The 21,609-nt window shown below is 36.9% G+C and overlaps 2 protein-coding genes across 8 annotated transcripts in view; one reads left to right on the plus strand and one right to left on the minus strand.

Moving 5' to 3' along the window:
* The window catches only part of LOC126973149 (protein MTSS 2), a 195,460-nt gene that overhangs the window by 82,830 nt on the left and 91,021 nt on the right, over nucleotides 1–21,609 (plus strand). The gene's annotated exons all lie outside the window — the stretch shown is intronic.
* On the minus strand, nucleotides 1,037–14,941 carry LOC126973151 (phenoloxidase-activating enzyme-like). 2 transcript variants are annotated; one of them, XM_050820304.1, is made up of 9 exons: nucleotides 14,774–14,911; nucleotides 11,529–11,615; nucleotides 7,978–8,135; nucleotides 7,164–7,321; nucleotides 4,642–4,799; nucleotides 4,043–4,211; nucleotides 3,504–3,709; nucleotides 2,318–2,463; nucleotides 1,037–1,446 (listed from the first exon to the last, which is right to left on the minus strand). In XM_050820304.1, the coding sequence occupies exons 1-9, from the start codon at nucleotides 14,832–14,834 to the stop codon at nucleotides 1,195–1,197; spliced, it is 1,395 nt and encodes a 464-aa protein (XP_050676261.1). In that variant the 5' UTR covers nucleotides 14,835–14,911; the 3' UTR covers nucleotides 1,037–1,194. The 2 variants fall into 2 exon arrangements, with proteins under 2 accessions (XP_050676261.1, XP_050676263.1); XM_050820306.1 differs by lacking the exon at nucleotides 11,529–11,615 and having other exon boundaries at nucleotides 14,774–14,941.

Consider the following 21,609-nt stretch of genomic DNA (forward strand, 5'->3'; position numbering starts at 1 on the left):
TGTACAAGTAATAAGTATATTATTGTTATTTATTTATTTATTAGCTTTTTAAGGAAAAGAAACAGTATTATAAATAATGAAATTATAAAACATATTAAAGTAGTTCTAAAACCAAAAAAGTTTCCACTGATATCAAATATATATATATACGATAAATACGAAATAACTGAATGGTACTTACTACATAATAAGACATTAAGTACTTTTGCAGTTGAAAGTAATAATATACATACAACCTATAACAATACTACCTATTAAAATTAAGTTTTACCATATTTTTTATAACTATTATATTAAAGGTGAAAGATATATTCTAATTAACAAAATTTGTTACATGCATGCGATACAAAATTATTTTAAAGCATACTTCGTTTTAACTTTACATTCATTTGCACCGCATTCGCTCCTAATTTATGACATTCACTTTGCCTAAGGGTAGGAGAGAGTCCATGACATTATGTGGTGTTTATTTATTTTATTTGTTTTTTTTGGAGATTATTCATCATCTAGTAGGTACTTATTCTAATAAATGGTTGGACCGGAGAAACTGCAGGGAAGACTTCAAGTTGGAAAATTCCTAATATATAGAAAAAGTCGTTTCCTTCTATAAATTCTCGTTTCGTTATAACTCATGGCATTGAAAAATAAAACTCCTATACTTTTCAGGAATGCGCCCCATTGGCCATAGACGTTCACCCGATTAGTTTCTTTAGTGGTCGCTGGTGGGTCACAGTTCTGAACAAATGGCCTATTTATATTTTAATTTATTTTACCGTAAAGTAAGCAAATGTGACTTGGCGTTAATACATAGCTCTAACGACGATGATGACGTCACAACTCCACTCTGAAGCAAATTTATATCGCGCTATATATTGCGGCATAACAGTACTACTGTCTTTGGTCACATGCTATGGTAATATATAGCGCTTAGCGATGCTATAGGTAGTATAATCTATGAAGGGCTTAACACGAGTGGCCGCTTACATTAGTTTTGTGCAGTCCATAATATTTAAGTCATAATAATAGGATTCAAATATTAATCTTAATATTTGTTTAATAATAATCCTTGCTATCCGTTTTATTTCACAAAATCAATGCATGGCAGCAAAATGTGACTGTAGAACTAATAATTATTTACCATACAACAACCAAAAAATTACATTATCACATTCAATCCTTTTAAAACCACTTCGATCACGGCTTTATTTGGGTCCTTATCCAGGGTAAGTACTCGTACACTTTAGTGTAGACCCCCGGGATGTTTTCCATGCCGCAGGGCGTTGGCCCGAAGCTGACGACGCCCACCACCTCCCAGAGCCTGCCGTTTTCATTCATCAGAGGCCCGCCGGAGTCGCCCTTGCAGGAGTCCTTGCCTTTCTCACCGCCTGCGCATATCTGTCCTTTCCAAAGCGGCACTTCCCGTTGCGAGTAATACGGCTCGCATTTCTGAAATAGTAAATAAGTTTACAAATCAGTTTTTATATCCATTAAAGACAAGACACGCGGCTTAGTTTTGTTTACTTTTTAAAGTTATATTTCTTGCCGCCTTATGGAAAAATCTTAGATAATTTATATGTCTAAATCTAGATAGGGCTCTTTTAGGCTGTTAGCAATGCATAACAACATGCTAGTTTTATTACTTTAGTGTGCATGACAGCTTACACTCGTTAGTCACTTTTTTGTGTGTGTGCATTGCTGAAAACAGTTGCTGCAAATTTTTTCGACGAGTCCGTATTTAATTCATTATATTTATTTACGAAGTGACACTCAATACATAACAATAGGAAGCTATGGTAACCAAGACGCCAGTGTTCAAAATAGTTTCTTATACTGCTGCCACATTGTCGCAATAATGCGGTGATATGCTTTAATATGTCTAGACAATACATATAACCTTTCGCGGACAAAATTTGATGAAAGCGCATAGAGATCGGTCTTAGTAAAATACCTCAGTGAGACATAAGATGTTAAGTATCTCTAGCCCAGTAATTTCAATAGATACGGCGCTCTTCAAACCGAAACACTATAAAGCTTCCACATTACTGCTTCTCTTCAGAAAAAGGTGCCACAATGGTATTCTGTGCTAAGAAGTCCCCGCAAGTGGTAGGGTACAAGAAAATATGTATACCCAAATAAGCAAAAGTTTAGTCGGCGGTAATCACTAACCAACGGGTAATCCGCACTCTCGCTTATTCTCTTACCCTCCTATTACATTTAATTTATACCCTGGATATGGATCTGAAAGGTAACATCCCAAAGATCATGTGTTTGCTAAATGCTAATCTGTTTAGTCAAAGAAATAGGATTGGGTAGTTACAGATTTACTGGCGAGCGGCAAGTCGACGTGTAGTTTGATATTGCTGAAGCTCTGGATGTCGCTGACGGCGCCCCAACCCGCCACCTCCAGTCTTTGAGGGCTGGTTACATTGTCCAACCAAGGAAGACAGATCGGTCGAATAAATTCTGTAAACATTCACAAAGATACCGTTAGGAAAAGCTGCTAAGAGCAATAATTTTAATGCCAACAAATTGAATTAAGTAAGAATAAATGGATGCGCTACGGGCTCCAAAGGATATTTTCTAGACTATTTTCCGGCAACTTGACTTCTGGTATTACTTAGCTCATGAGCGCCCACTTACCCGTTTGCCCTTTCTATAAAAAATTAACTATAATTGTTGAAGCGAATTCTTTAGCCGCGCAGAGCACTTTAATTTATTGGTATTAAAGAGACTGATATGTCACGCTCGGCTATGTAGCGTTTGTTCGTGTAAAGGCGGCTCTAGTGGACGAAGGGGGCGCGATCAGTCAGAACCAAATATACAAGAGTAATATATACGCAATTGTTACTTCATTGTGAATAATGAACAAAAACATAGTTGTATTGCATATTATCAACATCGTTTAGATTAAATTTGCTGTTCTATAGTATGGTTTTAAGCATTCAACGTTTTTCATTCCGTGTTAAGATTTTGGTTAAGGTTATTGGGCAGTTTGCTGATTTGAAAAGTTATTAAGAAGGTGTTGAGAAAGGAAAGGTACATTTACATAAGATTGGGGATTTACTGAAAGTTTGCCAACTCAAAACTAATGTGCTATGCGACAAACAGCCAGCGTATATAACCGCAGCTGTTGATTATCCTTAATCACTGCTTACCTCTCTCTCTGAGAGATAGGTGCTATTTTGAACGTTGTAGCAGTTAATACTGGTGGGAGTTGTACTGGATGCCGGACAAATGGCATCATCATCATTTTCTGTCGCTTATCAATAATTTACAAGCACCAATTCTGTAACGGTTTGGAGGACGCCGTAGCGGCCAAAATTACTGGCCTACTTAGACTTGACAGCTTACTGCTTCCAGATAAAAAGCACAATCGCCGTGATGAGCAGAATTTTAGATATTCTTGAGTCTTGAGCTTCTGTCCGATTCTGCAGGTCGTATCACTATCGCTAAGATGTGAAGTGGGACGAGCTTCGTCACTTTCTATAAAACTTGTATCTTACCAGTGTAGGGCGCCATTTCGGCAAGTCGTAGCAATGCTATGTCGTTCCTTCTGAGCTTGGCGTTGGGGTCGTAGAGCTGATGAGGTATCACTTTCTCGATGGCTATCACCATAGCTCCATCCGTGCAGTCAGTCCCGCCACCGTCCGCATCCACGCAGTCTGGACCATCATGCGAAACATCGTATTCGCCCAGTCTCACGTTGCTCCTTAAATTCAATGGTATTACCATACTTATTAGTTTGTAAAGTTTATACTTGATAGATAGCAGTCTCCCCTAATTCAAATTTTGTATGACCATTAACAAGAGGTCGGGGCAACATATGAGTTATACTTTATCACGCTAGATGCAGGTTTAGATTGTTTTTAAATTGCATTATTGTTTGGCCAGATTCCTCTTCGAGACCAGTACTAAAGCCTTTGAAATTTGATACAAAATGAAAAAAAAAATAGTAGGGTGAAACCCATTGAAAACCATTCGGAATATGTATTGAGATGCCTTCCGGAGTACGCACCCAGTTGTTTTCTATAATGATACTCACGGTGTTCCCACATTGAGCACGGGTCCAGCGACGCAATGGCCGGCCGTCAGCACGTACCTCCCGCTAATGAGAGCGCCGCCGCACAAGAGCCTGATTCTGTTGTCTCTAACTGATTTATATTCTATCAGCGTCAGCCAAGGATATTGGTCGATGGCGGTTACATTTCCACCTAGAGGGTAACAGAAATAGGTTTGAAATTTTTGAAAATATCTAGTATCTCGTCAATACAGTAGTCCTAGCGGTCTGCCTTCAAGATGGGGCTTCTTGATTGGATATAATTGACAGTTTTTACCGGTTAGTATCAGTCCTGTCGATAACATTAAGATTATTTACGGCCTTCGGGTAAGCAAGCCTGTAATCGAAGCTATAAAGTTAGTATTCCTTTTTTATAAGACTATGCTGTACCCAGTGATGAAGCAGTGTTATCCAATAAAATACATATAGTTAGGCATATACAATGGTTGTTCCCAGAGAAGACCCTCGTGCCATGTTCGATCAAGGGCCTCACTATATTCAGACTAACTGCCAAGCCTTCGTTCCGAAATATTGTGACCGCCGCTTATATTGTGTGTGTAAATTCAAGGCAGAATTTGTTTTACCGAAAATCCGATTGCCTCCACTGCCGTCCAAGCCGCAACATTCGGAGCGGGGATCGGGTGGTGCTACCGAGGCGGTGCAAGCACGGCTCGGCTTGGGGGCTGGTGCCACGTCGGGCTCCGACCCGCAGCAGACGCTGTATTGATCTGGACTCTCACATCTGAAAGACAATGTGCCATAGTACATTAATTGTCATCAAGCAATCTAGATACATGTATAATAAAATCTTAAATTTTTTGAAACTTTACTTTAGTATATTTTTGACATTGTTTCTCAACCATTCTTATGTGGCAACCCACGAAAAATCCTAAAAGTGAAGTAAAATGATGACAAACCACGATGTGTTGTTTGTTTTCAAAAGTGTTGTCTGTGGAAAGCTGCACTTCAAAATTACTACGGCATGTGAAAACCAGACACCCGTCTTTACAAGGCAGCAAGTTAGATTAATATTAATTCATCGACCGTATGCCATTTGTATTAAAAATTAACAAATTGCTTTAAAAATCTAGCCGTCATGCACACATCACTTCATGCATCATTCTTATTAGCACTGCGCCCCATACAATTGTGGAAAGACTCATTTTACCTGCTACCATTGATATGGTCTATGTATATATTGATATGTCCGGAAGAAGCTAAAAAATTATAAACAATACCCCTTTCAAATGATACAATAGAAAAGGTGTATTAATGAAATGGCTGTAGATATTCACAACCAAATAATTGAAAAAGTTAAATTAAGTGATAATGAATTGCACATTTTGACGAGTCAACAGGCATATCGAACGTGGTGCAATTTTTATATTTTGTTCGATATGAATGTGAGAAGTGTGTTAGAGAAAATATTATGTTTTAGCTAAATCAGTTCCTGGTGGAGCAACAGGCGAAGTACTTTTAAACGCATTTATTGAAAGAACACAAAACGAAAGCTTGGACTGGTATAAATGCATTGCTGAATGGACAGATGGCGGGAAGGCGATAATGGGAAAGAACAGTGGCGTGATATTAAAATTAAACAATATTATGCATATGGAATGTATGCACTGGTTTCCTCACAGACATGCGCTCACCACAAAAATGATGCCGAAGTATTTACAAAATGTTTTATCATCACAAGCTGTTAAAATTGTTAATTTAAAAGAAAGCACTATTCACTGCTTTTCCATGCTGAAGTGAGATGATTGTCGCGTAGGCAAGTTCTTACAATGCTTTTTCTACAAGATGAATTGACAATCTTTTTTACAGATACAATTAGTTCCATTTTAAGAATTTTTACAAGACAAATAGTAATCTTTATTACTATTGGCTTACTTGAGTGACATATTCATGTTCACATCTAATGACTTAAATAGGAGTTTACAAGGCCTTAACAAAAATATTTTACTTATGGCAGATAAAGTCAATGCCTGTATCAAAAAGCTTAGTATTTGGATTATACGCCTTGAACAAACAAATTTTGACGCATTTACTGGAAATTCTGATTGTATTAACAAAAATTTAAATATTATAGAAAAATCAGTTATTGACCGCTTGTTGCATGAAAACGCATCTAAGTGAATTGAAGATTCAGTTACTAAAATATTTACAAATGACAATAATGATTTATCGAATACATGAGTTCTTTATACGTTGGATGACAATATTGTTGCAGCTGTCGAGTTACGAAATGACACAATCAACTCATTGAACAATCGGCTGATAAAACTTTTCAACTTGTAGTCTTATCTCTGGCATTCTTATTCTTATAGCTATTTTGACGTGAGTACGGAAGCCTAGTAACGGAAGCTTTCAAAACATTGGTACCCTTTGCTACTTCTTACTTATTATTATAGTGTTTGCAAAAATACACATATAGAAATATTTCTAAGTGATACACAATGCCAAATATAGCATTTATTATTTAACCTTTAATAAACGAATCATTTGTACCTATATGTAGTTTGTGTTTATTATTTTTCAACAGACTTCGTGTATCATTTGTCTTCTTTTTATGTACATTTGTATTGAATGTAGATACATGGCAGGGTAACAATTGATTATGTTATGTAGAGACATCACTGTGTGTCCTCTATCGCATTTATTACGGGGAGTGTTCCAAAGAGCTGTTTCACCAGATTCCTGCCGCCGAATTCCACCTTCGCACGACACGCCACAAATTAGGATATCATCCCCACCATCTGAATGTGTGGCGGTGCGGTTTTCAAAGAGCTTTCTTCAACGTACTGCAAAGCTATCGAATGAGCTTCCTTGTGAAATGTTTCCGGGACGATTCGAATGGGGGTACCTTTAAATAAGGCGCGTACACCTTACGCTTCTGTGATTCCTCTGGTGTTGTGTGGTGTGTATAAATTGTAAGATAGTTTAGAGGAAAAACAAACAATAATACGTATTGATTAGTATGACTTGCGTAATTTATACAAATAAATTTTGTTTTTCTGCTAAGCGTATGTAAATTCCACTAAAACCGGATAATTGACATTTCGGTCTGACTTTAGATCATTAATTTATAAAATCGCTTGCTCACCGTGAATTTTGGACATGAAGCATGTTCTGTTTTGGTACGGGTGGCTGCAGCAGTTTGGTTAACTGGGGGCAGGAGTAGAGACCTATGCAGGTGCCTTCTGTACCACCTAGAGTGAGGCATCGCCGATCTAATAGTTGTGTCTTTTTGGGACAGCATACCTGGAATAATAAATATAATCTCTATAGAAACGGAGAAACAGTAAAATGGATATATCCAAACAGTTTAAGAAGCTTCCTGATGCAGTGTTTGACACCTTCACAAATTAACCCCCTGCAACGTTCCTGTGATTCCTCTGGTAAGAGAGTCTATGCAGTGGTGATCGCTTACCCACAAATGCCCCACACGCTCGTTTGAAATTAAAATAATTAAATAGTTCTTTTATGAGAAATTCACCTGATGTTTACCAGTGAGAGGATCCTTTGCACAGAATGCCGGCTACATTATGGGTACCACACAGGCGCCTATTTCTGCCGTGAAGCAGTAATGTGTAAGCATAACTGTGTTTCGGTCTGAAGGGCGCCGTAGCTAGCGAAATTACTGGGCAAATGAGACTTAACCTCTTATGTCTCAAGGTGACGAGCGCAGTTGTAGTGCCGCTCAGAATTTTTGGGGTGCATTGTAATGGGTAGAGCGTATCAATTACCATCAGCTCAATGTCCTGCTCGTCTCGTCCCTTATTTTCATAATAAAATATGAATTTCTCATAAAAGCTGACGTTACCTAATTGATACGGCCTGCCCATTACAATGCAGTGCTGTTACGGGTTCTTGAAAACCTGTGTGTGACATCGCTATCAAAAGATTAAAACAGTCACCTGTGGTTCGTCACCCACGTAGCCGCACTGTGACTTTCTCAAGAGCTGTGTATCCTGTGGGGTCCTGTTGGCATTTTGGAGCACTGCCAGTAGTGATTCGCAGTTGTATATCCCGATGCATTCCCCGATCGCGCCGCTGGGTGTGTTGCACGTAGACTCTGGAATAGTATGTTGTTCACCAAGGGGAGCAAAATAATCGGACAGTCAGTGAGACAAAGTGCTAAACTGGCGAGTAAAGTAAAGCTACATTATTAATCAAATATGAATTTAACAAATAAAAAGCAGAGAGGGTTTTTAAAGACTTTAGACTTTGGCTTACACATTGTTTGTATGTAACTTAACTATTGAATATTTTAAATGATGGCAACCCAGGTTGCTGCAACAGCAGATTTCGATACCTCATGACATACTAAATTTGATAAAATTATTGATAATTATATAGAACTTATATTCATAATTGAAAAACAATCGCAATATAATAAAGTGCTTCGGGCAAAACAAAGTGCTAGTTTAGTAATTATCGATTGCAAACTCAAATACAGTGCAGATTTAAAGCGTGCAAAAAGACTACCCTCAAACAATAACACAATGCGGTACCGTTTTGGCCAGCCTATTAAAAGGACTTTTTTAAGACAATAAGGGACGAGACAATCAAGACGTTCAGCTGATGGTAATTGACGCCCTGCCCATTACAATGCAGTGTCGCCCTGGATTCATTAAAATCCAAAAATTCTTTACGGCACTACAATTGCGCTCGTCACCTTGAGACATGCGATGTTAAGTCTCATTTGCCCAGTTATTTCACTAGCTGCGGCGCCCTTCAGACTGAAACACAATATAGCTTACACTACTTTTACGGCCAAAATAGGCGCCGTTGTGGTACCCATAATTTAGCCGGTGCAAAGGAGCCTCCCACTGGTCAACTTTATTGCTTTATGTCTCAAATTGTATTTGCCCTTTTTGGGTATTATATAAGTTACACACCTATTGTGTATATGATATATTTATTATATTAAAGTTTTACTTTCATTGACGCCTTTGTTAATTACCAATTTGGACAAGTCATATTTTGCTGATGTGTACGTTAATATTTCTAATTATTTAGTTAACTAATTACTATAAGTAACTAATTTACAATATTTGACTTTGAGACCTTCTATTTGATAAAAATTACGTTATAATTATGCAGTATAACATGGCGGATTTTCGGATATAAGGATAACCAAATAAATTAATAAAATGTTAATATAACATCAGGTTTGGTACCGATGAAAGGTCAACGCAGGTCAAACGGACACATCCCAAATTTAAAGGTTGTTTACACATTTCTTGTCGTAGCTAATTATAGTGTTATATTCTGTTTACATATTTGTATGTTTATTTATATCTTAAATCAAATATATAGCCCTATTTGAAACTTTTGTTTATCCTCATTAATACTTACTAAATAATGTTTGACTCAATTAGTGAGCAATCGTAATTAGGGCTTCCCATCTCGGTATTACGTGTTCTCGGAATACCGAGATGAAATGAAACAAAACAATAAAATGCGGTATTACGAGTGCTGGATCCGCGGGATTTGCGGGATTACAGAGAATCATACTCATGACCATTCTTGGGCGCGATTGCTCTCAGTTCGCACACTGGCTATACTTGTGTGCGAACAGTGCAATAACTGTACTCTTCATCTATCTTCAAAATCCCTGCAAGCGTTGTGTGATGATGAATCACATTATCTACTAACATCTATCAAAGAGTTTGTCATGAGAATGCAGTTCAGTTGTTCAAGACAAGATTTGAATGATGACGACCTACCTCTTGCTGTTATGGTTTGGGAAGATGCTGTAATTGGAATGGGCAACGGTAGTGAAGCGGTTTCGTCATCAGATCTAACATTGCAGCAGGAGTTGGAGTTAGCTTCTATAATCAGCATCTAACATAGTTTGCCCATCTCCATTGAAGGCTAATTCAATAGATCCATTTATATGAAAAGAAATGACCCCCTGTGATTTTGGGGGTTCAATGGGGAAATATACTTGCATATGATGCTTTACAAGGTTTACCACCTACTGGATGCCGAGAGGGCTTTTTCTTCTGGTGTGCATAGCGATTCTAAGAAACGCAATAGTTTTGCGGTTGAAACCCTGGACATGGCAGCAGCGCGATTCGCAAAAAGGAATGTTCTCAATAAACGTTAGGACGTATTTTCCTAACACTGATATTATGAACTTCCTAGATTTTTTTTTCCGTGCAAGCTATTTTGGCAGTAATGCGTGAAAAAATTATTATAATATTTAAATATATATCGTATCGTATATCTAACAAACTAAACTCAAAACTTAATAAATTTATAAATCAGGAAGTGGCATGCACCCATTGTGATAAACCTGTGAATTTATTTATTTATAAAACAGTATACAAAGTTAGTGCTGAATAAATTGTACTCGCCAAACTTAAACGTTTGATGTCGAGATAACGCTCTTAATTAAAAAATCATGCATGCATCGTGAATTTCTCTCTCATAGACATGCGCCCATCACCTTGAGATATAATATATAAGTTGTATGTCCCGTTTTTTTTTATGAAAATAAGGGACGAGGCGAGCAGCACGTTCAGCTGATGGTAATTTATACGCGCTGCCCATTACAATGCAGTGCCGCTCAGGATTCTTGAAAAACCCCAAAAATTATGAGCGGCTCTACAATTACGCTCGTCACCTTGAGACAAGGTATTAAGTCTCATTTGCCCAGAAATTTCACTAGCTACGGCGCTCTTCAGCTCGAAACAAAATAATGTTTACACATTACTGCTTCAAGGCAGAAATAGGCGCCGTTGTGGTATCCATAATCTAGCCGGCATCCTGTGCAAAGTAGCCTCCCACTGGTAAAAGTTTTGATAGCAAAGTCCGAAATTAATGTTATGTAATATGATTATTTTACTGTTTTCATCTTTTTCCTTTTTTTACTGTGTGTTGCAATAAACTATTTAAAATTCATGGACTTTGTGTCCCCCGTGATAACGTTTCAACGATAAAGTTGAAGGAATACACCAAGATTTATGAACGATGTAATATCGGACGGTTAACGTGGCGATAACACCCGGTGGGCTGTGAACGTCGCAAACGTAATCTCAATACGATATATTTGCATATGACAACAAAACTGTTGACTCAACATCAAACACAAAAAAAAAGATTTACAAGAGCGACATCTCAAGTCAATTTCCTAATATGCAAATATTGGGGTTGAGCAGGTTATCAACGGTTAAGTAGATCCTGTAGGTGGAGCCACAACCTGAGAGTTGAAGAAAGCAAAGGCTCAGTTGGTTAGAGCACCGGCACGGAACGCCGGAGGTCGTGGGATCGAGTCCCGCATCGTTCATAAAATTTTGTTTTTCAAATTTTATTTGTGTATTCAAAATAATTATTGACTTGTAAAAACATTTTTAATGAGTAGGTAGGGAGAGAAATCTCACGAGGATTTGTGCATCGTGCTCAAGTGTCAACCATATTACTGCGATTGGTGCACAAAGATCAGTTTTATATATAATACCTATGTCGAGACTGTTCTCTCTATGGCGTAGTTTGTTCAGTAGATATTGCTTCATCCCCTGCTTCAAATGTGGGAGCCTGCATGCTGCTGATTAATTATTTGACATGATTAGACTGAAATAAATACCAGTTCTTAATCTAGCTTACAACGAGTGGCCCATTCGCAGTTTTAATGGAGGGAGACAACAGGTCACCCGCTGGTGGTAATAGATCACTGCGAGAGGCGAGCGGTGCTTGTAGATAAGTGTACTGGCTTTTTTAGAAGGAACCATGCGATATTGTTCTGGAAACACAGCGCAAGGCAGTTTATTCCATAATTGTTTCAGGTTTTCCTTTCAAAATTAGATAAGACCACGCCAGAGGCAAACGCATCTCTTGACCTCTTTAGAACAACTCACACATACTTTCTTATTACTTAAAAAAATCCCTTAAAAAGTTTTATTTTTCATAAAACTAAAGGACGAAACGAGCAGAATGTCCAGCAGATGGTTATTGTAACGCCCTGCCCATTACAATGCAGTGCCGCTCAGGATTCTTGAAAAACCCAAAAAATCTGAGTGGCACTACAATTGCGCTCGTCACCTTGAGACATAAGATGTTTAGTCTCATTTGCCCAGTAATTTCACTAGCTACGGCGCACTTCAGACCGAAACACAGTAATATTTACACATTACTGCTTCACGGCAGAAATAGGCGCCGTTGTGCTAATCTAGCCGGCTTCCTGTGCAAAGGAGCCTCCCACTGTTAAAACAACAATATCCCATGTTCTAATTTGGCGGGTGGACCACGTCTAAAAGATCTTCGGAACAGTGAACCGGCCAGTAATTCCATGGCCAATACAACAATCGAGCATGTAATTTTACACCTGAACAAGCTAATCGTTCGCCTTCTTTCATCATGCGTTTTATAATTCCTTAACAATGCAATTAACATGTTGTTAATGTTATATTAATTGGCCTCGCGATTCGCTCTCGCTTTTAAAATATTGGAATTCCAACTCCGACAGTCGTAGATAAATTGTTGGTGCACCATTATATTGAAAGATAATATCGGAATTATAATGCCTACTACTCGGCTAAGGCGAGTTAGGAAGTCTTTTGTGGGGCGAACAAAAGTATTAATTTATTCAAAAAAGTTATTAAAAAACGTTATATACAAAAGAGTTATTAATAAACGTTATACCATAAATGACTTTCTAAATGATACCACAGATTGGGAATGGAGCGACCGCCCTCAGGCTATTAAATAATAAGTTTATTTGTACAATATTAGTTTGTAAACATATTTTTTTGATGAAAAAAAAAAACAGAGTTAGTTGCATTGTATTTTTCTCAGGTCTGAGGCATTTCCTTTGAAATGGATGGTAGTTTTTGACTTTCAATAAGTTTTGTCATCCTATTTTGAATAAAAATATATATATTTGAATTTGAATAGATGGAGCGAGCGATATGGAGTTAAGCTGGGGATACACATGCCCGTAGCTTGCACACTAGCAATAACAGTTACTTGCACGTGCCAGCTACTGTAATGTATTTACACTATACGCTGGCATACATGGTTGAGGGAGGGCACGTGGGGGGTTGCCAAACTGGCACATGTGAACAGATGCGACCGCTACGGGCATGCGAGTAACTTACTCGGTTTTGTTGAATTCACTTCGACTGTTATCCATTTAAGACACATTCAGACTGCGTATACGCGATGGTATTATGCCAGCTACTTTCCCGATTTAATGGCATGTGTATCCCCGCCTTTAAAGAAGATATTCTGACAAATGACCATCAAGTAATTTTGTTTGGTATTGGAAGAGTAAGAGTGCGACATTAGGCTGCCTGTCTAAGAATATTTACATAATTATATAATAAATATAAAAATACATTATATACACATTACATTTACATTTATTTACACATGTTAGAGAAGGTAAAAATATAGTTTTTAGTATTTTAGTCGGTTGTGTGTAGTTTTAAGAGATTGTTTAATTTTTTTTCTAATTTATTTATATTAAAAATATATAACCGAAATACATAATTGAATACAAAATATGAACAAATAATATACATTGTAAAAACCACAGAGGTTTGACCTCAATGCATTATCATAGTCAACGCCTTATGGTAGTTTGTACAAAATGAAAGGCCTATAGGGCATTATTTCCTCAAAATTTATTCCTTTACAATTCTTTTTGATGTAATTTTTAATACTTCTACCGCTTAATTATAAAGTGTATTAATATAGCTTAAAATTAATTTCCAGACACAATATCTATATACAGTCACAATCGGCTACAAGTACTTTCCAATGGGCTAATGAAAAAAGTAACGAAACACGCCGAAATGTACGCGATTAGTCTTGGGCGCTACTTAAACTATACATTTATCTTATAACTGTGTCGCTTCACAGTATAATGTTTTGGATAATTATTGTTATCGCCTTTACTACGTCAACACAAGCTATCTCCAATGTGGGTAATTACTACTGGGTATTCCGAATGTATCTGTTTTTATCACTAACTATTATTAATAACAACAATTACAAGTAAGTTTTACCTGGAGCAAGTGCTGCTCCACACACAAGCATGTTCGATACATAAAATCGCATGTCGATTAGAATATTATTCTTAAATAAGTATATTAATTATCTTTAGTTTATTACATGAATATACGCAACGTTTTCCTCAAAACCGTCATTAACAACAAAGTTGAGTATTGTTGTTTTAATAGTTCAACTTAGGAAACTTAAATTCCTTAATTGACTGTGCCATGCTTTAAGCTTTGTTTCCTCCCTTTCCCTTGTAAAATACCCGAAATCTTTTTTAGTTCATGATACCTTAGATCTAGATTTATATGATTTGTATTTACTTCAATCTTGCGAACTGCTCAATTATTTAAGAATATATTATTATTATTATTATTAGAGGAGCGGTCGACCGCAACATTTCTGCAAAAATTTTATTTACATTACATTACAAAGAACTTTGATTGGGGATATATATTTTAAGCGCTGAAATATTTTTTTATTAAATAAAAACCGTCTACCTTCTTATAACAAGAACAATCTGCCAGTGAATATGTCAAAAATATGTTCAGGTGTTTGGAACACAACCCGGATAAACGGAAAAACTGTCGAGATTTAAACATTTATATTATGCAGTCCATAAAAAGCTGTTTTTGTCAAGTTGCTAACAGACATTCGTATTATTATATGCGTAGGTAATGTTAACTAACAACAGGATTTGAAACTCACGTCCTTGCACGATACACATGTAGGATGCCACTATCGCAGACACTACGTACGCCGGAGTCATGATTGATTTAATATTTATTGCACATGTTACTACTAAAATAGGCGCGTCTCTGTCGACGGCCACTCGCGGACTGCTCTCTGGCCATTGGCCGTTCCGTTTGCGAGCTCGGGGATCCCTGCTTGTCCGCGTGTCGGTCAATTAATGCCGTGAACCGGTTTTTTGGCTTCATTGTGGCTTGATGCCCCATCGCTACGGTTCCGTTACTAATCGACATAGTTATACGAATGTGCTAGACGGAACAGCTCTGACATTGTTATTCTTAGCATACCGCGACCGTACCGGCAGTAGTCTGTCTGTTTCATATATTACCGATAGTACCAGAAAATAACATCTTGATAATTATTAGCCAGGAACCAGAGCAAACATCACTGAGTGATCACCAAGGGCCGAAGACATTCAGAGACACTAATTAAAGGTTTTATAAAAGTTACTTCGAGAAGATACAGTCTTTAAACAAATACCAAATAAGCGTGATAAACAGAACAATTGGTCGCCACTGCAGAATAACAAACAGATTTCGTCACTTGTAGATTCTGGGAAAAGACGTCACCTCCTAAGCGAATGCAGTGGGATCCACACTAAAAGCAGCCAGTATGGAAGTACATGAACACTCCACGGAGTTGATTCTCCCCAAGAATATTATTAACCTCTCTACGGAATTCATTAAAGCCTCCTTCAAAGGGCAATTTAAACTTTATAGAAACAGGTGGTCTGTGGGAAGTGCTGTAGATGGGCAAATTTTAATATTAAACAATATTTAAGAGATTATTTAGACAGTCGACTCTCTTGGAAAAAACATACCTAGTCCTGCCATAAAAACTGAAACACAGAAAAAAAAATATATTGCAAATAACATTTATTACTTTTACAGTGTGTTAGTTTAATACATAAATATAAAACAATTTAAAATGTAAAAAGCTTATTCGAAGTGGTCTCTATTGGCTGCAATACAGTCCTTTAAACATTGAGGCCAGTTATCAATATAAGCACGCACTGTTTGCTAAGAAAATTCTTCACTGCCAATCGTACGGATTGTTTTAGGGACTCCAAAATATAATGGCGTTGAGAGCAAGCCATACTCTCTAAACTTACCATAAATCATAATCCAGCGGATAAAGATTGGGACTAGACGACGGCCAGTCTTCAGCTCTGACGAAGTCCGAAACATTCGTTTCCAGCCAAAACTGCGTAGACCGAGCTTTATGACCCGGCGCCGAGTCTTCCTTGAAGGATCGTTCTTGTTTATTGAACATGATGTTATTAAGGGGGCTTCACTGCCTTCTCAAGAATGGTATCTTTATGCACTTGTTCCGTTCTATTGATGCCTTTTTCACAAAAGTATGGCTCAGTCATTCCTTCATAGCTAATACCCCATCAAACCATAATTGAAGTCGGATAGATAGAAAACACGAAGTCCGGGGTGTGTTCTTCTATAGTTTTATATTTTGTTTGTTTTAAAAAGAGGACTGTTGAGATTCTTGCGCCAATTTTGCTGAGATCTAAGGCTTACCTTTTCCGTTCGACGCTTTGTGCTTCGGTATAGCGTGGAAGCGCTCCGCTTAACTTTTATAACACAATTATTGAAATGATGCTAAAGACATAAATAAAAATTAATTAATATAACTTTATATTTGATTATATCTGATGTTTTGTTTGGGAATGTAATTGTGATAAATTTGGTTTGTCACTAAACTAACTACACACTGTCAACAAAAAGCAAAATATAAAAAAATATTTATATATATAAAGTGATATCCCTCTATTCTGGGATTAATTATACAAATTAAATTTGTAACCAAAATTTAAGAACGATGCGGGACTCCAACCCGCGAACTCTCGGGTTCCGTTCGAGTGCTCCTAATAAGCGAAACGTTCGAGTGACGCATGGTTCGTAAGTCTTGGTATGTCTAGTTCAACTCTCATGTTGTGGCTCCATCAAAATTTACTTACGGCCGTTCCCAATATTCAGTCTATCTCTTACTTGAGATTAAAATCGTAACCATCGTTGACTTTTCTCTCCCAATTAACTTATCGATGATAACTCACCATCCCACGCTGTCTGTCAATACGACGACGTATAGCTTACCAGCGATAGAAGTTTGTATGGAAATTGCAATTCACGCATCACAATATAAGGCGATAAGAATGACTTATCGGGTATATTGGGACAGGTTAAGATTATTGACAGCTAATCACTGACAGTAGAAGCTAGTAATTTATCTCTATCTGTAGATAGTATATTGGGAGCGGCCGTTAGGCAAATAAGCTTTGCCTCCTTTGAAATATTATATAATTCATTGCGATGCTCAAATACAGGAGGATTAAGTAATAATTAATAAATTCAATTTGGTTGGAAATGGGTTCCAATAAATATTGAAATGTAATAAAATTTTACACGCAATGCTTCGGGTGGCCTACATTAAATAACATTTTTTTATTATTATTTTAATATTTAATAATTCTTTTCTACGTGCGGTTTTTTTTTGATGGTAGTGTTGGGAGCTAAAGATTTTTTCATTATACAATCCATAGTTACGTTAACTGTAGCTCCCTCTATAATAGTTTAACGATTAATGGGTTTTCCAACCTTCCGTGTTTAAAGTATAAACAAACCTGTTGATTTATCAAAGATAATTTCAAACTACTGGAGTCTGTATAGGGTTTTCTGTTTTTATATTTACTAGTTTTAACGACGGTCGAGCTTGGGGCTCAACTGATAGTTGTAACACATACCTACTAATTTAAATAAATTGAAGTGTCTATTAATGATGTAAAAATAACAGCTGCTTTTTTTTATGAAATAGGAGGACAAACGAGAGTACGGGTCACCTGTTGTTAAGTGATCACCGCCGCCCACAATCTCTTGCAACACCAGAGGAATCACAGGAGCGTTGCCGGCCTTTAAGGAAGGTGTACGCGCTTTTTTTGAAGGTACCCATGTCGTATCGTCCCGGAAACACCGCACAAGGAAGCTCATTCCACAGCTTTGTAGTACGCGGAAAAAAGCTCCTTGAAAACCGCACTGTGGAGGACCGCCACACATCCAGATGGTAGGGATGATATCCTAACTTGTGGCGTGTCGTGCGAAGGTGGATTCGGCGGCAGGAATCAGGTTAAATAGCTCTTCGGAACACTCCCCGTGATAAATGCGGTAGAAGACACACAATGAAGCGACGTCTCTACGCAACGCCAAGTGATCCAGCCGTTCACAGAGCACTGGGTCCCCGACAATTCGAGCTGCTTACTAAATGATTCTTTACTTAGTAATTACCGGAAAATAAGTCTTGAAATATTTGTTTGATTTTGTTCCGGCTACAAAACCTCCCAATAACATTTCTTCATTCATTCATCATCATCATCACCATTTGAGCCGAAAGATATCCACTTCTGGACCAAGGCCTCCCCCAAAGATCGAAATGACGATCGGTCCTGCGGTACGTGGTCGCCATTCGAGGACTTTACTGCCCCAACGGCCGCCCGACCGTCAAGCTATGTGCCCTGCCCTGTGCCACTCCAATTTCGCAACCAGCTGGACTATGTCCATACACTATATACTAGAGATAGATGTGTAACTCATGTTTTTATTTTGTAAAATTTGTGTACCCAGGCTAAGAGATGGCGCTGCGTTATTTTTACGCTCTTAGCGTACCGTCGCTAGATGGCGCTAATTATGTTTATTAGTTTTACCTTTTTACTATTGTTGTAGACCGTATTGAATGCATATTGATGTTTGTTTTTTGTATGTGGAAATTATTATTCGTTTATTAAGTTCAACAGTCACCTTTAAATAAGAAGAGCCTTTCAATGATTTCAACACCATAGTTAAGTCTTTAATAAGTAAGTTAAGTGATTTTTTTTTGCTATCACTAGCTCCATCTATCCATCTATCATGTATGTTAAATTATCGCCATCGTGAAGTTGCAGCGTACCTAATAAAATAGGTGGCAGCACTTTCAATGCAAATTTTTTTCATGTGCCAATGTAGGGAAGTTGCACCCGCCTGGCTATGTCGGTGACATAACATTCATTATATATAAATAGACAAAAACTAAAGTACCTTTTCAAGCATAAATCGGGCTCCGAGTAGTGCGATACAGTTTTCTTTGTTTCCAGTTTTTTTCGGAGAAGTAGAATATATTACAAATAAATTATATTAGTTTCACCTAATAAACGTCTAGACATTTATTAATATAACCAAGGGTTTACCTTAAGTGCCTTGCCTTGGTGACACACAAAAGCAAATGTTATTATCAAATGCGGACATAAATAATCATGTCTGTAGGTCCTGTTGACCGTTGTAACAGTGCCTTTCTCTTGAGCTCAGCCTGGATATCGTTTCAGGTCATATTTATCATAAAAAATCATTTTTTGATACAAGAGGACAAAAGGGAATACATACGTGTGACCACCGTGGCCCATAATCTATTGTAACCAGTGGCGTGCAGTGGTCTTCTAGAAAGGTAGGCACTCTAGATCTAGAACTAGTCGTAGTTGAGCTTTGGAACATAAAATCTGGAGATTGCTGAAGGACCGTATGTATTTAGTATCTACGTAAGAAAAAAATTATGACTTGTTGTTCAAAAGAACTTTAGTTATAAAATAACGGATCCAAATTAAAATAAATTAACTTTAACACTATATTTATTTAGGTTGATAACAAGGTAGGCACTGCCTAATTGCCTTTATCATATGCACGCCCCTGATTGTAACAACAGAGGAATCGCAGTAGCGTTATGAAGAATCCGTCCTTATAAATTGATTTTTTTGAATGTACAAAACTTGAATAAAAATCTAATAGGACATCTGGATTCGAACCGGGGTTCTGCTTTCCGGATCACCCAATGTCCCATCTGAGCTATTATAGTTTTGTCTACGTGGCGAAGTTTACCTTTGCATTCTAATGTTATTGTAGCTGTTTCTCATTAAAACACGGATAAAACTACATTTTTTTTAATAGAAACCTAGCTAGATCGATTTATCGCCTCTGTATACATAAAATCGTTGGAGCTGTTTCCGAGATTCAGATTATATATAATATACAAGAATTGCTCCTTTAAGGGTGTAAGATATGAATTCGAAAACCCTAAAAATTCAACTCTAGGATTAGACGAAGTGATTCCCATTGAGACACATATTCATACATAATACATGTATGTCGTGGTCGCACAATGCGATAAATATTCAAATTGAAATATTTAAAATATATAAATACGATTTAAGACAGTTTTTTCACCTTTTAATGAATGTTTTTTAATTAGTAGTGGATGTTGGATAAATGTTGATAAATTGAAATATTTATATATTTATCGCATTATGCCAAAGGCTTGAAAATATATTATTATCAATAGCCCTAATCATCCATCACATCGGCTTTCAAACAAAAAAAAGGCGCATCAAAATCAGTCGGCAAGTGTGGGAGTTTCAATGTTCGGTAACATTCTTATAAATCTACTTGTTGTACATGCCACTCCATAATCAATAACAATAACGGTATAGCACTAAAAATGCAAAATGCAACAGTCGAACCAATAAATAATTTATTCAAATAAAAATTAACCAAACAAAACTTTTTTTTATATCTAAGAGATACTGTTTATCTTATCCTTGGAACTCCAATTAATAATTGTACATATTTCACTTCATTTTAATAAATACATAAATAAAATAAAAACGAATTAGACACTGTTTACTAAATAACTTATTATAAAAAAATACAGGTTCCACTCTGGATGTGCCGGCAAGAGTGAAAACTTGAACATCAACGTTGAGCACTTTTGAATTTTTTGGATTGTTAAGAGAGTAATTTCGCACTAATTAATTTATTTATCCGTATAAAAGTAATTGATGTGATTAAATACAATATTCATTTATTGCGCTATCGTACACAAAACAATTTAAATTACATAAAAAAAATCTCACTTCAGAGCTATAGGCGTAGCCTGTACTATGGGTACAAGACAACTATATATTTGATACAATATACTTACTTAAACATACATAAATACATATAAATGATTGTACCTACCGGGATTCGAACCCGGGACCTCTAAGCTTAGAAGTCAGGGTCACTAACCATTCGGCTATATGGGTCGTCATTTAATTCTCAATTCAATCAATTATTATGAATTAAAAAAATTATCTCTCAGAAAAATAAACTTTCACCCATAATAAACTGTAAAAATATTTCACGGCTGAGATTCGATTCCTCGACCTCGCGGTATTTCGGCACAGGTTTCGGTTTCGCAATCCCAATGATTCAACCACTGGTCCAATGACCGTATGATCATTTAGTTGAAATAGCCCAATTATAATTAGTAAGAAGTATAAATCTTTCATGCATAATTTCAACGACTGTCTTACGAATTTTCGATCAGGTCACGTGTCCTAACGTGAGTTTAAATTTTTTTACCCTTAATTTATTTTAAAATCTATATACAATAAAAATGAATTGCTGTTCGTTAGTCTCGCTACAACTCGAGAACGGCTGGACCTATTTGGCTAATTTTGGTCTTGAATTATTTGTGGAAGTCCAGGGAAGGTTTAAAAGGTGAATAAATATGAAAATGGAATGAAATAAAAACAATAATTTTGTTTTTCCTTTGATGTGTCCCCCGTCATTCAAACAAACTTAATTTTAGCTACCTACCATTTATATGGCAATACAAAGTTTGCTGGGTCAGCTAGTTATATATATTTTTTAGAAAAGTGGTCAACGCCAGTAAAGAAGTTTTCACTTCAAAACGCTAAGTTATATTTTACTAATTATGTACCTACC

This window comes from Leptidea sinapis, chromosome 28 (assembly GCF_905404315.1).
Source record: "Leptidea sinapis chromosome 28, ilLepSina1.1, whole genome shotgun sequence".
Taxonomy (NCBI): Eukaryota; Metazoa; Arthropoda; class Insecta; order Lepidoptera; family Pieridae; genus Leptidea; species Leptidea sinapis.